The sequence below is a fragment of the Ambystoma mexicanum genome, chromosome 9 (genome assembly GCF_040938575.1).
Source record: "Ambystoma mexicanum isolate Mex_15411 chromosome 9, UKY_AmexF1_1, whole genome shotgun sequence".
NCBI lineage: Eukaryota > Metazoa > Chordata > Amphibia > Caudata > Ambystomatidae > Ambystoma > Ambystoma mexicanum.
In genome coordinates, this window is record NC_090931.1 from 1,280,796,373 (window position 1) to 1,280,814,124 (window position 17,752).

Genomic DNA, 17,752 nt, shown 5'->3' on the forward strand with positions numbered 1-17,752 from the left:
AAACATTTGAAAAGAATACTCCAAGGTTACGGCAACTCACACGTCAATATCTAGTGCACCCAACAACTGTTGGACCTGTTGGTTTGTACTGTCGTTGATTACGCTACAGAGTTTTCCGACCATGTTCACTATCAAACTTGGAGGAGCTGCATCATCTGCAACAAATAAATATACATATGTGTTAATTATGAATTTTTCAGTGCATTCTGTAAGTCTTCTAGAATGGTTCATCTTGTTTGTCAACAAACATCCTCTAAAGCTAGCATGTTATGTTTTTAAATTCACAGACAATGAGACATGTTCTAAAGAAGGCAGACATGACAGTTTATAATAAAATATTTTGGCCACTAACCTAACAGATGGCAGCTTCCGCGTTCCCTCAAAAAAACATATAAGCAGTAATGAATGAGCATTTCATGGGGTTCAATGAACAGTTTGAAGAATGCCAAATAGAAGAATTCAGGGTTGGAATTCTACAGGAAATTGGAAATCGTTAATACCTGAATAGACCTGAATATGATGCTATAATAGAATCATTTTTACAAGTGCAAAAAAATGCAGCAACTACATAATGTCCATTTAAGATATCTGCATAATCTGCTTCTAACCTAGCTTGGACCATATGACAGTTTTGCAGCAAGGAAAACAGAGGTAGCACTGTTTTTGCTGAACCTCTCTCTGGGATCATCAAAGTTTTTGTGAAAAAAATCAGAGAAAAAGTAAAATAGTTTTATATTCGGGAAAAACGTACGAAACTGTAGCGCTTTTCACTGCGCTTCCCCGCATTGCTCCTTTCTAGACCTTGGTACCTGCTGCCTGCTGAATTTGAGCTCTTTGGGATTTGCCAGCATTGTATGGGCCCACAATGCGGTGCCTTGAAGATATGATATGATAGTTTATTTATATAGCGCCTATACACATAGTGTTTCAAAGCGCTTCAAGGCAAGGGAGCGAACGAGGGAAAATACAATGACATTCTTACAGGCCATGAGCAGTAAGGATGTGAAATTAACTATCGCCCCCGCCCTGACGATATTTCAGATAGTGCAAGAGCTAAGACATAGATAAGGAAAGGAGAATGGGAAGAAAATGGAAACAGACAGGCGACTACCGCACTAGGCCTGACAACATTTCTGGTAGAGCCGGAAAAAAACAAGAGGCGAGGGAGAGGGGTGCAGGGAGGGGAGGAACAAAACAAGCGACTAACGTACTAGGCCTGACAACGTTTCAGATAATGCTGGAGGGAGGGGGTGGAACAGTAAGGGGATGGAGGAGCGACAGACGAGGTTGCTATCATACTAGGTCAAGGGATAATTCTGATAGAGTAAGTGCATAGAAGAAAGTAAGGCGTGGTATAGGAAAAGGTGGAGGGGAGGGGAGGAGAGAACAAAGAGTAAGCAGTCAAAAAGAGTGGAGAAGCAAGAGGGGAGAGTGAATACAATAGCAGAAGTCAGTAGTAACACATAATGTTGCAAGCCAGGATACAAGATGAAGATGGGAACAGCATGATTCAGGGCCACCATGAGTACAAGAAGCAAAGGAAGTCCAGCATGAGAGCTGAGAAAGGGTGACGCGCCATGAATCAATGAAGTCTATAAAAGTAAAATCCAGCATTGGCCACAAGATGGTGATGGTGAAACCAGAATGTATCAGGCCAGACTCCTGTGTGCGGGAAGGGGGGGGCATAAGAGAACAACACAGGGGGATCAGAGAGGGTGGGGATGGCCTGTGGGGACATAGGGTGTAAACACATGTTGGTGCATTCTTACCTGCTGTCTTAGCAGGGGGTCGGACCCTGGATACTCCTGGTCCGAACAGATCCAAACATGGATTGCCCTTTTCATCATCTGCCCTTCACTTCAGACGCCTGGGCGAGAGACGCCCTTGATCTAAGAGTTAAGAGCAGGAAGGAAGAGGAAGGGCTAAGAAGGTGGGTGGGGCTTAGGCCAGGTGACCTAGATCCACTTACATCTGCTGCCCAGCTGCAAAGGAAAAGAGGCTGGAGGACTCTTTAAGTAGGGAAAAGAGCGGCAAGCAGGAAGGCACCAGGTGGGCGGGGCTTGCTAAGTGGTGAAAAAGAGCGGCAACCAGGAAGGCACCAGGTGGGCCGGGCTTAGGCCCAGGCCAGGCCCACCTGAAGATGGCTGCTCAGGGGTTTGTGTGTGAGGCAGTTGATGTTGCTGCTTTGGCCTGCCCCGCTCTGCCATTGGTTGGTACCTGACTTCATCTGGCCAACCGGGGACCGGCCGGCAAAGCCGGCCCACTCTCCAACGGCCCCTGTGAGCCTCCCTGTCTGCCTACATGCCGCTAGATGAGACTCCTGCCACAGCCCAACCCTCCCTGAGGATGCTACCCCTGGACTATAGGACTACCAGTTTCTGCATGGGTTAGCCCTCCTCCTTGATTTCCCAGAACTTCCTTTCTTGGCAGGTCCTTTCAGCTCTCCCCGTTATGTACTCAATTTACTCACCTCTACTATCTGACTCCCACTTTAATACCTTAACTACCGAGCCCCTTATAACTTGAAAGTCATACTTGTGGTGATTTTACATTTAATCTTGAAAGTCAAATTTAGGTGTATTTTGCATTTAATCTTGAAAGTCACATTTAGGTGTATTTTACATTTACTCTTGAAATTCACACTTAGGTGTATTGTGCATTTGATCTTGAAAGTCAGACTTGTGGTGTTTTTGCATTTAATCTTTCCCACTGACTGTAACTTGCTAGCCCAGTGACTCCTATTCCTGTTGTACTTGCATACTCTTCCCTCTGCCTCATCTCCCTTCTCACCCATGGTGCTTTCTGTTTCTTCCATCTATTCCAACTGCTTCTCTATCAACTATCCTCCCCTTCTCACCAAGTCTGGAAAGAAGAAGTTTAAAAAGGATATCTTGGCCTCCAACCCAGGTCTCCCTATCGCTGATATCTATTCCAGCGCCTCTTCTAGACAAACCCTCACTGACATCCTCTTTGTCGTCCCTTTGACAGATCTATGGACCATGCATATGATTTCTGTGCTCTGTCCTGTCTCCTCCTCTCCCATTAATGGTGGAACTCGTTGGGAAGTCCTCATGGATTCCTTCGACTCCTCCCGAGTCATCACAAATGTCTACCTTAATGGCACTGTCATGGTCCAAGGTCCTCAGGCCAATTGCCTCCTCTTCGATAGACGGTTCCCCCGCCTCATCAACTTCCTATCATCTCCAGCTGTCCCCTCCTCCCACTCCTTGGCTACCTTGTCCACCCCCCCCCCCCTGTGCCCTACTTCAGGCTCCCTCCACATCTCTGCAGGGCATACCTAGGATTTGTACCCCTGCCCGGAAGGTCTTTAAGGCTGGCAACCTTCTTCATCTTGCCACTCTCAACTCTCGCTCCGTTTTCAAACACTCCTCTGACATCTGCCACCTCCTTGAAGAACTGGACCTGGATATCCTCGGTCTTACTGAGACCTGGTTCATGGCCAGCTCTATCAGGAGCTTTGACACTCTCCTCCCTGACGGCTACAAGATTCTCTCCGCTCCCAGATCCACCCGGCCTGGTGGGGGTGGAGCCCTGATCTTTCCTGAGTGCATTCCTGCCACTATCATTTCCACTCAGATTTACTCCTCTTTCGAATGCCTTGTATGCAGGCTCTCCATCTCTCCTAGCGATTCTCTTACTGTTGCTACTCTCTACTGATCACCTGGTCAAATCACCTCTTTTCTCTCCGAGTGGGCTGACCTCTCCTCTTCCCTCCTGGCCTTAACTACTCAACTCCTCCTCCTCGGTGACCTCAACATTCACCTTGACTCTCCCTGCCCTTCATCTTTTCTCTTTCGCGACCTCTGCGATTCATTTATCATCTCCTCCTCCTCCTCCATCTCCTTCGCCGCCTCCTCCTCCTTCTCCTCCTCCTCCTCCTCCTCCTCGTCCTCCTCCCCCACCCCCCCAAGCTAAGCCTACCTCAACACTGCCACCTACCTTCTTGGACATAAGGCCTATGAAGCATGTGTCAGTTGAGGCTTTCACTGCCACCTTCTCTCCCCCTCCCATCCTCTGGCTGACTCTCACCCTGACACAGCCCTGTCTCTCCTCTACTCTTCTATTTCTGATACTCTTGCCCCTGTCATCTACTCCAAAGACAATACTGACTATCTGTCCGTACCAAGAAGAGAGTACACATTCAAGCCCGTGTCTCTGCGGGATCTAACAACTCGGCCGAACTCTTAAAAATCTGCAAGGAACTGGCCAACCCTGCAGCAGTCTGTACCCCTCCTCGTCCCTCCCAGGCTCTTTGCGATGTCCTTGCCTCTCACTTTATCTCAAAACCCCAGGACATCCTGTTCACCCTCTCCTCCTCTCCCTCTTCTCTCCCATCTCGTCTGTACTTGCTGACCCTCCTGCCTTCCCCCAACCCTCCTTCTCATCCTTTCCTTTTTTCCTCCCCTGATGAGGTCGCTAGACAAGTCCGATCTATGAAAGCCTCGTCAAATCAGGTCCATCCCTGTTCCTCTAAAACTATCAAGGACCACATTGATACCCTCGCTCAGTCCCTTGCCGACTTCTGCAACCACTCATTTGCATCAGGATCCTTCCCCTCTTCTCTTAAGCACTCCTTTGTGCATCCTCTCCTCAAGAAACCCACAGCTGATCCTTCGTGTCCGGCCAACTATCGCCCAATATCTTTCTGGGCAAACTCCTGGAAAAGCTGGCCATCTCTCAGCTAAACATTCATTCAGACGCTGTTGGTTGTCTCCAGGACCATCAGTCTGGCTTCAAAGTTGGCCGAAGCACGGAAACTGCTCTCCTGAACCTCTGTGATGATCTGCCCTCCAACCTTGACTCTTAGCAGTCCCTCTGTACTCATTGTACTCGATCTCTCCTCTGCCTTTGACACGGACAATCATACCATCCTGCTCAACCGTCTCCTTGATAACCTGGGTATCACTGATCAGGCTTTGTCCTGGCTGACCTCTTTCCTCTCCTATTGACCCTCCCATGTCCAACTTGGGTCAATCCTATCATCTATCTTCTTCTACACCTCTGGTGTTCCCCAAGGGTCTAAGCTTTCACCTTGGCTTTTCAACCAATACCTGGCAACTCTCACCCGCTGCATTGCCTTTTTCTGCTCAAACTTCCAGTGCTATGCGGACGACAATCAACTCATTTTCAGGCTGCCCTCGACCACCTCCTCTACCTCTCTCATCTCTGTTTGCCTAACTGCCATCCAAGACTGGTGTGCTGCCAACTATCTTTGTCTGAATGCCAGCAAGACGAGATCCTCCTCATAGGCACACCATCACCATCCTTTCCCCTCACTCTCTGGCCGGCCTGCCTTGGCCCTCCTCCCATCCCCACCTGTGAGGCTAAGAAACTCGGGTCATCTCTGATTCCACACTTTCCTTCTCCGCCCACATCGCTGATGTCTCAAAAAAGTCAAACTTCCTACTGCACCTCCTCAGAGGTACTCTTCCTTTTCTCTCCTTCCCCCAGAAGCTCACCGTCTCCCAAGCTCTGGTTCTCTCTAGGTTGGACTATTGCAACAGCCTCTTTCTAAATCTACCCGAATCTAATTTCCGCCCTCTGCAACTTATCCAGAACAGGACTGCAAGACTTGTCCTTGGCCTCAAGCCCTGGGATTGTATCTCTCCAGCTCTGAAATCTCTCCATTGGCTCCCTGTGGGTGCAAGAATTAAATTCAAAACCCTCTGCATTGTCCACAAGGCTTTCTGGGGCCTGGGTCCAACATACCTTCAGCTATTCCTCTGCAAATACCGCCCCTCCCGAGCTCTCCGCTCCTCTACCTCCATCTCCCTCAGGGTCAGTCGTTTTTCAAAGAAACGAGCTGGGGGGTCGATCTCTGTCTACGGCTGGGGCCTCCTTCTGGAACAGCCTCCCTGCCACACAAACTCGAGGAGAACCATCTCTGGTTCCGGAAGCACCTCAAGACCTTCCTCTTTGCTTCTGCCTTCGCCTCCCTTCTCCCCTGCTAATATTCTATCCTCCTTCGGCACTGTGCACCTGGCCACCTTCGGTCCTCTGGGCCCAGGTACCTGCTCACCCTGCCACCCTCCTGCACTGCCTCCGGGCCACCCCTTGCACTGGGGTCTGTATCTGTACCCATACAGGGCCCCCCTCTCTTTCTTACAGCACTCAGACATACTCAGTCTGCCGCTTTAAACCCAGCACTTGCCACTTGCTGGCTGCACTACCATTGTTTGTTGCCTTATTATTTATGAATGTATTATTATTAATCTGGTTCTCCTTGCTCCCACTCTCCTTTGTCTCCCCCCCTCCATGCACTTTTCCCCCTACCCCTCTCCATGCACTTGCGCATTCTCAATGTCACTGGGCCTAGTAAGATCGCTGTTTTGTTCTCCCCTGTTTCCCCCTCCTTTGCCTTGTCGCACTCTGAAACACCTGTGTATGAGCGCAATATAAATAAAATATCATAACCTGGTGGACATTTTCACCTGGTAATTGGAAGCAAATTAGACAATCAATGACTAAGCAGGAGTCTTGATATAATAAAATGAAACACCAGGTTTACTGTTACATGGTATAGTCTATACCTTAAATTTCCAGCAGCCGTTTCTGGATGATAACAGGACAAATACCGTAGAACCTCAACTATTTTGCCAAATACTCTGCAGAACTGAAATGTGGAACAATGAACCATTACAGGTTAGAACGATTGTTGGTAAAGCAAGTTAAGCCAAGGGATATAGTGTGCCAGGGGTTAGGTTTGACTGTCCATTTACCCCAAAGAAAGACATTTTAAATCACAAACAGCGACTCCCCCTCCCCCTCGCCTGAGATACGTTGCCACCACCACCATTGGCTTGGTGAAGGCCCTCGGGCGGGGGGTCAATGCAAATGGCAGGACCCAAAACTGAAAGAAAATGCGACCTGCCAACCGCAAACCTCAGGTACTTTATGTGCTTTGTCTGAATCGGCACATGAAAGTAAACATCTTGTAGGTCCAGGGACACCAACCAGTCTTGAAGTCTAAGGGCCTGAAGGACCTGACAAAGAGTGACCATCTTGTACTTGTCCTTCCTGAGGAATTTGTTCAAGCAACGCAAGTCTAAAATGAGTCTTAGTCCCCCGTTTTTCTTTGGAATAAAAAAATATGGGGAATACCATCCTTTGTTCCTCTCCGCTACAGGCACTAGTTCTATAGCGTCTTTCACCAGCAGGGTAATGATTTCCTGCACAAGGAGCGGATCCTGAAGCTTCAAAGAGAGACTCCCCAGTGGTTTTTCGTGAGGCCGCTTTAGGAAAGGAAGGCAGTGGCCATGGGCTATTGTCTCCAGAACCCACGCATCCGAAGTAATAGCTCTCAATTTTTCGAGATGCTGAGACAGTCTGCCCCCAACCGGCGAACAATGGAACATGGCCTCATAACTGTTTTGGAGCGGCTGTTGCAGCGCCTGAAGGCAAAGAGGCTGCTGCTTGAGCAGATTTGGCACTTCTATTTCCCTGACCACCTGTCAGCAAATATACAATGTTAGATATACATATCAATTGCTCCAGGTAAATAGAGAAGGAAAACAGAAAATCACCTACCTGGGCAGAATGGACGAAGAGAAATGTCCTATGGCCCGGTGGGTACCTGGAATGGATCTCGCTGACTCTCCCTGAAGATATTAGGAATTCCCCTGAAAACCCCTCCGGAGTCCTGCTCAAAGGCTTGATCCCCGAGAGGTGCCCAGGGAAACCGTCACGGGGGAAAAAACCCTGTGGAGAGCTGCTTGAGAGCGTTGTATCATTGGGATGTTCCAACGCGGGCTGAAAATTCACCTTCAGAGTTTGGGAGCTCCTTAGCGATTGATATTAAGTTCTAATGAGGAATACAAAGTAGATTAGAATATAATTTCCTTTGTCTATCAGAGGTCAGATCCCCTTAGAAACTTTAGTTCTAATTCTTACCCCCAATTAGTAGAAAGGGAGAAATCGATGTGGAGGAAGGGCGAGATAGCCTGGAGTTCCCAGAAGTACTGAATTGCTGGGCTAAGGAAAATAGCAGAATAGAAAAGGACGGGTAGAGAGAGAGAAATAGCTAATGATCACTACCAATAGTAGAAACAACCATAAAATATAAAGCCTACCAGTTCGTAAACAAAGGTAGTCTCCTGGAGACTGCTCAAAGAAGTTCGGCAGTGGACCTGGGATGTTGAGGTAGGTATCCGTGCTAAAATGACAACGTGAAGAGGAAATATAAAACGATAACTAGATTCCCTAGACTGCTAATGAAAGAAGAAAGAATATAAGATGTATGGAATACCTCGTGGAGGGCGAGGATCTGTATTCCTGAACCAAAGAGAAACTGAGCTGGAACCGCGCTCCAAAGGGGCGTGGTTAAAGTCGTCCAAAGTCTGACAAGTATTTTCCCGTGTTTTTGTAGCGGTCTGAAAGTCAAGAGTAAAAAGGGAAAAATAACGAGATGAGAGAGTGTCAGCCGAAGTCAGGAATAAGAAATAAGGAAACACAGAGGTAAACTAACAAACTGACTCACGAAGCGTTTGTATACTCCTAAGAGAGTAGCAACGCACTGGACTCCTGGAGGATCCTGTTGATAAGCTGCTTGGGAGGATGTGACATCAGAGCGCTGCAATGTGTTCTGGGAAAGAACATCTAGACTGTTGCGTGTGCTATAATCGCCAGACACGGCGGCCATGTTGAAGTGCCTCCCGGGAAACGGATCTGCCGAACAGAACATGACAGTATGCCCCTTCTTAGGACCGCTCCCTCCTGGTTTGTCAGGATGCAATAGATGAAACTTTTTTACTAGTTTGGGCGCATGTACAGCTGATTTAGGTTCCCAACTCCTATCCGCGGGTGTGTAGCCTTTCCAGTCAATTAGATATTGTAAGTGGCCCCGGTGATACCGTGAATCACATATCTCTTTGACCTCGAATTCAGGTCCGGAAGCGGCCATAACTGGTGGAGGACGGGTAGAGGTTTTAGGGTGAAAGGAACTCCGATTGTCTGGTTTTAATTGTGAAACATGAAACACCGGATGGATGCGAGCCCATGTGCTCGGTAGACGGAGTTTGAAGGAAACTGATCCTATTGTGGCGATCACCTGAAATGGTCCAAAATATCGGGGAGAAAGTTTGGACGGGACTAGATGTCGAGGGAGAAAACGTGATGACAGCCAAACCCAGTCTCCTGGTTTGATTATCGGGGCTGGGGACCGGTGACGGTCCGCAAAATGCTTTGTTCTTTCCTGGGATTGTCGAAGCGCAGTGATAGCTGTGCGATGACCCTGCCGGATTTGATCCATCAGGAAATCTACATCAGGAAATTTGGACTCAGACTTCTTCAAGGTAGGAAATGACGATGGGTTGAACCCATAGGAACAATGGAAAGGAGAAGTACCGATTGCCGAGTGAAAAGAATTGTTATAAGCGAACTCCGCTAAAGGTAATAGATCCTTCCAATCATCCTGAGCCGCGGAGACATAGCTCCTGAGGTATCCTTCCAAGGTTTGGTTGAGTCTTTCTGTCTGGCCGTTGGATTGGGGGTGATAGCCTGAACTGAGAGCCCGTGAGATTCCAAGATGACGGCAGACAAGTTTCCAATACTGGGAGGTATATTGTGAACCTCTGTCCGAAATGATTGTCTCTGGTAAGCCATGTAACATGAAAATATGGTTGATGAAGAGGCGAGCCATCAAGGCAGCAGACGGCACTCCGGCAAGTGGAATGAAATGTGCCAACTTAGTAAAAGTATCTATAGTAACCATTATGGCTGAGCATCCTCGTGATGGTGGTAGATCCACTATGAAATCTGTGGAAATTATTTGCCACGGTCGTGAAGGCAAGGGCAGCTTGACCAAGAGTCCTAGAGGAGCTTGTCGAGACGTTTTAGTTTGGAGACATATGGGACAGGATTTAACATATTCTTTTATGTCCTTTCTTAATGATGGCCACCAAAAGAAACGAGAAACCAATTCTTGGGTGGAGAAAAAACCCCTATGTCCAGCTGATTTTGAACTGTGGCACATATTGAGAACTTCTTCCTGAAGTGTTCGTGTCGGAATATACGCCCTGTGCCCAAAGAAATAGCAACCGTCTTCCAAAGTTAACGCCAGTTGTGTAGACCGTGGTAGTTCTTTTTTGGCAATAGGACAGGATTGTGATTTCAGACGTGAGAGGAAATCAGGCACAGTATGCAGTTCCAGAGCCATACAAGGGAAGATGGGTTCAGACCTAAAAGGGTTGTTCGGGAGCTGTTCCTTACGGGATAGAGCATCAGCCTTGAGATTTTCCTTTCCTGGGATAAATGTGAACATGATTCGAAATGGAGAAAAGAAATGAGCCCATCTGGCTTGACGGCTGTTACATGTTTGGGCATATTGTAGGATCCGGAGGTTATGATGATCTGTCCGGACTTCCACTGGAAATTTGGCTCCCAATAGTAGATGGCGCCATTCTTCGAATGCTCGTTTGATAGCCAATAATTCTTTCTCCAGTACCGTATAGTTTAGCTCCGCCGGAGCAAGGGTTTTAGACAGATACGCTACAGGTCGTTCAAGATCAGAGTTATCTATTTGAAGCAAGACCGCCCCTAGAGCGTATTGAGAGGCGTCGGTTTCCACAATGAACCGACGGTTCTGATCAGGGGTTAGCAACACTGGAGCTGAGGTAAAAAGATCCTTAAGCCTCTTAAAGGCTTTATCTGTTGTTTCTGTCCAAAGAAAAGGGGCCCCTTTCTTCAGAAGATTTGTCAAAGGCTGTGTAAGTCTGGAGAATTCAGGTATAAATCGTCGGTAGAAGTTCGAAAACCCCACAAAACGTTGAATGTCTTTACAGGAGGCAGGTGTAGGCCAGTCCTGAACAGCAGACACCTTCTCTGGGTCCATAGCTATTCCTTTGGCGGATAGAACATACCCCAAATAAGAAACCTGGGGCTGATGGAAAGAGCACTTTTCCAGTTTACAGTATAAATGATTCAGCTGGAGTCGCCGTAGAACCTCTTCTACATGTTTCTCATGTTCCTGTGCTGTGTTGGAGTAGACTAAAATGTCATCTAAATAAACAATGACATTGTGAAGGAGGAGGTCGGCGAACAGATGGTCCATAAATCGTTGGAAGATAGCAGGAGCATTAGAAAGGCCAAAAGGCATCACTCTATATTGGAAGTGGCCAAAAGGGGTTCGAAATGCCGTTTTCCATTCGTCTCCTGATTTTATTCGGATAAGGTGGTAAGCTCCTTTTAAGTCTAATTTTGAGTAGATGGTGGCCCCTTTAACAGCCTCTAAGATGTCAGGAATTAAGGGCATCGGGTACTTATCGGGAACTGTGATCTTATTCAGTCCCCGAAAGTCTATGCAAGGACGGAGTTCAGTAGTGTTTTTCTTTGCAACAAAGAACAGGGAAGCGGCTGCTGGTGAGGTTGACTCTGTGATCAATCCATTCATTAAATTGGTTCTAAGGTAGTCTCGTAAAACCTCTTTTTCGTTATTAGATAGGATGTACATCCGACCAAAAGGTAAAGGTTGATTTGGAATCAGCTCAATAGTACAATCATCTCTTCTGTGAGGAGGTAATTGATTGTATTCAGTAGCAGCAAATACCTCTCGGTATTGTTGGTATGCTTCTGGAAGACCGGCAATCTGGTTTAGAATCGTAACCCTTGGTGAATCCTGGAGAGTGGACATTGAGTCTACGAGTACCTTTTGTTGATCCTCTATGCAGTGTGCCAGACAATATTCAGACCCTAAGAAAAAAGAGCCCGCGGTCCAGTTTATGAATGGATTATGCTTTTTGAGCCAGGGTATACCCAAGATGATGGGATGATGAGCTGCTCGGATGATATCCAAGGTAAGGTTCTCCCGATGAGATGCAATGGACATCAACAGAGGGCTGGTCTGGTCTTTGATAGGTCCTGAAATCAGTGGACTTCCGTCAACGCTTTCCACTGGTATTGATTCTGCCTTTGAGGAGCGTGGGATGCCATGTGAAGCAGCCCAGTGGTCATCAATGAAGTTCCCTGCAGCTCCGCTATCGATAAGTGCTGGGATATCCCGTAAGATTCTATCTCCAAAGGAAAATGAGATCCTTAACACTACCATGTTGGTATCAGGATGGCTAGTACACATAGAAGAATGAAAAGACTGTGAGGAACCTGGCTGAAGAGTGGGATCCCGGATCGTGGTTCCTCTTACGACCGGGCGCTGGCGTTTCCCGAGCGCCTAGGTGGTGTAATCGGGCAGTCTTGTACAGTATGAGTATTGGCGCCACAATACATACACAAGCCTAAGGTCTTTCTGCGATTCCGTTCTTCTGGCGTTAAAGGCCCTCTTGCTGTTGATCCTAACTGCATAGGTTCTTCTGTAACCTGAGTCCGGGGCGAGTGGGGAAAGTTAGATGTGAATCGAGGAATCCGGCCTTTTCTCCTTTCTAACAGTCTCTCCTTCATACGGTAATCTAGCTGTAGAACTAGAGCGATGAATTCTGTTAGATCGGTGGGCCGCGGTACTCTGGACACTTCGTCCTTAAGTTCTTCCGATAACCCTCTCCTAAAGATCGTAACCTGGGCATCGTCGGACCAGGTGGTCTCACTTGCCATCTGCTTAAATTTAGTAATATAGGTTAGTATATCAAGATTTCCTTGTTTGAAATCAAGGAGATGTTCTTGGGAGGCCACCCGGATTTCTTGTCGGCCGAACATGGTGCGAATACTGTTACAAAAGGCAGTATGAGAGTCCAGAATGGGATTATTACTAGTAATCAAAGGGGTTGCCCAGGCTAAGGCTGGTCCTGTCATTTGTGAGACCATGTAACCCACACGGTCTCGATCGGTATGAAAAAATGCCCCCTTGAACGTAAATTGTACGGAACAAGAATCTAGGAATTCTTTGACCTTATGAGGGTTCCCATCGAACTGACCGCCTGGCAATGGTCCAGGCGGAACCTCTGAACAATGAGGTACGCGAGAGGCTAAAGCCTGTTGAGCTACCTGCTGAGCTGCCTGTTGTTGGTGCTGTCGGAGGGAATTATTCTCCTGCTTAAGTTGTTGCACCTCAGTCGTTAAAGACTGTACCGCAGCAATAAGCTGCTGGATCTGCTGCTGTTGAGGATCCATGTTAAGGGGTTTCTCTGAAACCGACTCTAATCACTTGGAGCTAGTCAGAGATTCTGACTACTTTCTTTTCAGGCGTTGCTAACTGTCAGCAAATATACAATGTTAGATATACATATCAATTGCTCCAGGTAAATAGAGAAGGAAAACAGAAAATCACCTACCTGGGCAGAATGGACGAAGAGAAATGTCCTATGGCCCGGTGGGTACCTGGAATGGATCTCGCTGACTCTCCCTGAAGATATTAGGAATTCCCCTGAAAACCCCTCCGGAGTCCTGCTCAAAGGCTTGATCCCCGAGAGGTGCCCAGGGAAACCCTCACGGGGGAAAAAACCCTGTGGAGAGCTGCTTGAGAGCGTTGTATCATCGGGATGCTCCAACGCGGGCTGAAAATTCACCTTCAGAGTTTGGGAGCTCCTTAGCGATTGATATTAAGTTCTAATGAGGAATACAAAGTAGATTAGAATATAATTTCCTTTGTCTATCAGAGGTCAGATCCCCTTAGAAACTTTAGTTCTAATTCTTACCCCCAATTAGTAGAAAGGGAGAAATCGATGTGGAGGAAGGGCGAGATAGCCTGGAGTTCCCAGAAGTACTGAATTGCTGGGCTAAGGAAAATAGCAGAATAGAAAAGGACGGGTAGAGAGAGAGAAATAGCTAATGATCACTACCAATAGTAGAAACAACCATAAAATATAAAGCCTACCAGTTCGTAAACAAAGGTAGTCTCCTGGAGACTGCTCAAAGAAGTTCGGCAGTGGACCTGGGATGTTGAGGTAGGTATCCGTGCTAAAATGACAACGTGAAGAGGAAATATAAAACGATAACTAGATTCCCTAGACTGCTAATGAAAGAAGAAAGAATATAAGATGTATGGAATACCTCGTGGAGGGCGAGGATCTGTATTCCTGAACCAAAGAGAAACTGAGCTGGAACCGCGCTCCAAAGGGGCGTGGTTAAAGTCGTCCAAAGTCTGACAAGTATTTTCCCGTGTTTTTGTAGCGGTCTGAAAGTCAAGAGTAAAAAGGGAAAAATAACGAGATGAGAGAGTGTCAGCCGAAGTCAGGAATAAGAAATAAGGAAACACAGAGGTAAACTAACAAACTGACTCACGAAGCGTTTGTATACTCCTAAGAGAGTAGCAACGCACTGGACTCCTGGAGGATCCTGTTGATAAGCTGCTTGGGAGGATGTGACATCAGAGCGCTGCAATGTGTTCTGGGAAAGAACATCTAGACTGTTGCGTGTGCTATAATCGCCAGACACGGCGGCCATGTTGAAGTGCCTCCCGGGAAACGGATCTGCCGAACAGAACATGACACCACCACGGATACTTTTTTGTTGACCCCTTTGATTGGCCGCTCCTCGCGTCCTACCAAAAGAGGAGTAGTAACGAAAGGAACCTCCCCTCCATTGTTGTCCCCTAGGATGAAAAGGCAGAAGTTGACGCACTGCTGCACTCAAAGATTTAGCAGCAGCTTTGGAGATCTGCAACCTCTCAGGGCCCTCGTCAGCCTTGCTGCCAAACAAATGAGAGCCATCAAAGGGCGTGTTCAGAAGACGTGCCTGTACAAATGGAGCAAAACCTGACTTCCACAACCACGCAAACCTGCGTAGAACAGTGCTCGCAGCCATGAACCGGCTAACACTGTCGGCCATGTCCAACCCAGACTGAAGGGATTCACACATGGCATCCTTGCCATTCTGCATGAGAGCAAGGAACCCATCCCTTTCTTCCCCCTCAGGAATATGCTCGGCCGCTAGAGAGATGCAATTCCACAGTGTGTGTGAAAATCTTGGCAAGGCACAAGTGGAGTTAGCTGACTTCAGCACCATACTCCCAGCAGAAAACACCTTGCGTGCCCAACCATTGAAGAGCTTGTCGTCCATATAAGGAGGGATGGTAGGGTATGCCGCCTGCCTCAAGGTGGCTGTAGCCGCCTGAACCACCAACCTCCCGGGAGTGCGGTGAGTGGACATGTAGCTGGGGTCGCTACTGGAAGGGCAGTATTTTTTGCCAAGCAGCCGCCACACTTTTTTGCAAAGTCAAATGAAAAGGCAACACAGGGTCAGTGGACGGACCTTGATCCAAAATATCAGTCAAGTCATCCTGAATAAATGCATCCAGAGGGCTAGACCAACTAAGATACTCAGTAACCCTAGCCATCAGTCTCCTATAAGAGGACTCAGCATGAGCCCCAAGATCAGGCCTGCCAAACTCAACCTCAGGAGATGTGTCCAAGCTACTGGCATCATGTAGTGATTGATGTAACTCTTCCAACTGACTGTCCCCGGAAAAGACAGGAGCCACATCAGGCTCAACAGGGTCAAACTCCAAATCCAACCTCTCCTCATCCTAATAGATATCATCCAGAGGAAGAAAGAACGCCTGCCTAGTGACAGAAGTGGGTCTGGAATCCTTAACAGGCTTCACAGACTTGGAAGTAGCCTTCCTTGGAGGATCCACAGTACTAGGGACCTCCATTGGCAAATTTCGGCCAAATGGCCCCAAAGGCGTCGACGACTGTGGCATAGACGTCGACAATAACACTGAAGGCTGGAGCAGAGGCAAAGCATCGACCTCTGTATCTGATGGACGTAGTCTCGAGCCCTTACCAGATTTCTGCGATTTCGCCGGGGACAAAGACCGAGACCTGGACCTAGCACGTCTCTGGCGATCAACCTGAACCTTGTCTGAACTGGACCTCGATGGTTCCCGTTGAGTATCGTGCCGAGGACCCGGGCCCAAAGGCACGCGAGCATCGGACCGAGACTGTTCCCTGACGGCTTCTTTCGAAGGCATGGACCGAACTGTGCCCTGGGATTGATAAATAGTCAGCATCTGCTCCCGGAAGGCCTCCCATTCCTCAGGAGTCGAGGATTTAGTGGGACAAGCCACTTTCCTCGTGGCGCCATCATCTGACGAGGACGGGGAAGGCAACCAGTGACGTCGCTTCCGGGTGTGCCTAGACGAGGACGAGCGGCGGGACCCACTCAGGGATCGAGATCCCCGGGACTCCTTCCAGCGAGGAGAGTCACCCCTCAAATCGTCGGTGGACATCCCTTTGGCAGTTTTTTGTGACTTACTGGGTTTAGTACCCCGACCTACCTGTAACTTCCCCTTACGCTCCCGCAAGGCCTTAGCAGTCAGCGACGGGCATTTTCGAACAGTCGTCTCTCACCCAGACACCACAAACAAATGCGGTGCGGGTCCGTAATCGACATCTTAGACTTACAGACCCGGCAAGTTTTAAAGCCAGACCGCAGAGTCAGAGGGGTAGACGAAGAAGACATTCTCGAAGAATACACGAAGCACGCCGAGTTCTCGAAGCAAACACATTTGCGGAAAAAACAGAACTGAGGCTACGGGAACCGTGCGTCGTATTTATAACATCCAGTGACGTCACCCTCGAAGGAGGCCTTCGAGGGACATTGACCTGACGCCATCGACGCAGGACGCTCCCTGCCGAAAAAGTAGTTCAGCTGTGGACATTACATGTCAAAGATGTGTAATACGTTGGAGGACACAATCCATTCGAAACCTTATACATTTTTGTGAATTTTTATCTTTGGGATCTACAGTCCCATTGCTCTCACACAACCTGTAATACAGGATCCACTAGAGACTCGCACCATATTAGTAAAATTTGGAGATTTCTGTACCTTCATTGTCTTGTTAATCATGCAGCTCACTTTAAAGATAATACATGCATGCAATGGACACAAACCCAAGCCACCAGAATTAGGGAAATTGATCACATTTTATTTTCTCCACAAAAACCTTTGCAGCTGCATGGAATTGTTTTCTGTGGAAGAAATGTATTTTTAATGTGGGCAATCACTAGTGCTTGGACCACTGTCCTGTATTTTTCTGCATGGAGGAAGGGCTTAATTTTCTTCAGGTGTCTGTGTCCTTTTTTCCACATGTGCTTAGGCCGGGCAGACTCACGTTCATCATAATAATTAATGAAGGCGTAAACCAGGAAGTCCTGCCTGTAGGGACTTTCCTCTAATGGCTTGTGACTCTGTTTGGTGTTTCCTAGGAGACAAGCGTTGCGGAGCGAGAGGACGACGGTTACAGTTGGGCATATTAGCGGAGAGTCGCTGTCTTGAGCCTGAAAGAGCTAAAGTTTTAAAGTTGCGCCGTTGCGCTTGACATAAGAGTTGCCCGAAGTTTGTTGAAGAAAAAAGCGATCGTTGTCGCTGCTTTTGAAAACCCGAGAAAAGGACGAGCCGTTCCGTTGATGAGCCGCCTTGTGCGAAGAGAGTGTGTCTGTGTTCCGAGGCTGTCCTCAATTGTTGTACGAGTGGGGAAAAGGAGACTGTCAACGGAATGAGTCCTCGCTCAGCGAAAAGGAGAAGTGAAGCTGTCGTTCAAAACCAAGCCGTCGCTAAGCTCCGTGAGTAATGAACTGATGGGGAGGAGCTGTAATGACTGGTCGCTCGGTGTGAGTGATCTGTTTGTCTGATTACGAAAGTGGCAGAGCTGCAGGAAGCAGAGTGAAGGCTTCGACTCCAAGTTTGAAAGCTACGAACCCGTCCCATCTAAGGCGAAGGGAACATATTGTGAGCGGCTGGCCAAGTAAAGACAAGATAAGTGCTCAGCATCATTATAAAGTGAAAGGGTTACTCTGCGACCTGGGCTGTATGAAGTAAGGGTCACAGATCGTCAAGGGCAGTG

The 17,752-nt window shown here is 47.9% G+C and overlaps 1 protein-coding gene across 1 annotated transcript in view; it reads right to left on the minus strand.

The window, feature by feature from the left end:
• CEP70 (centrosomal protein 70) overlaps window positions 1–17,752 on the minus strand; it is a 1,232,997-nt gene that overhangs the window by 123,797 nt on the left and 1,091,448 nt on the right. Inside the window, exon 16 of the mRNA XM_069616613.1 lies at window positions 41–155. Coding sequence (XP_069472714.1) covers window positions 41–155 — 115 coding nt within the window. The remainder of the gene's footprint in view (window positions 1–40; window positions 156–17,752) is intronic.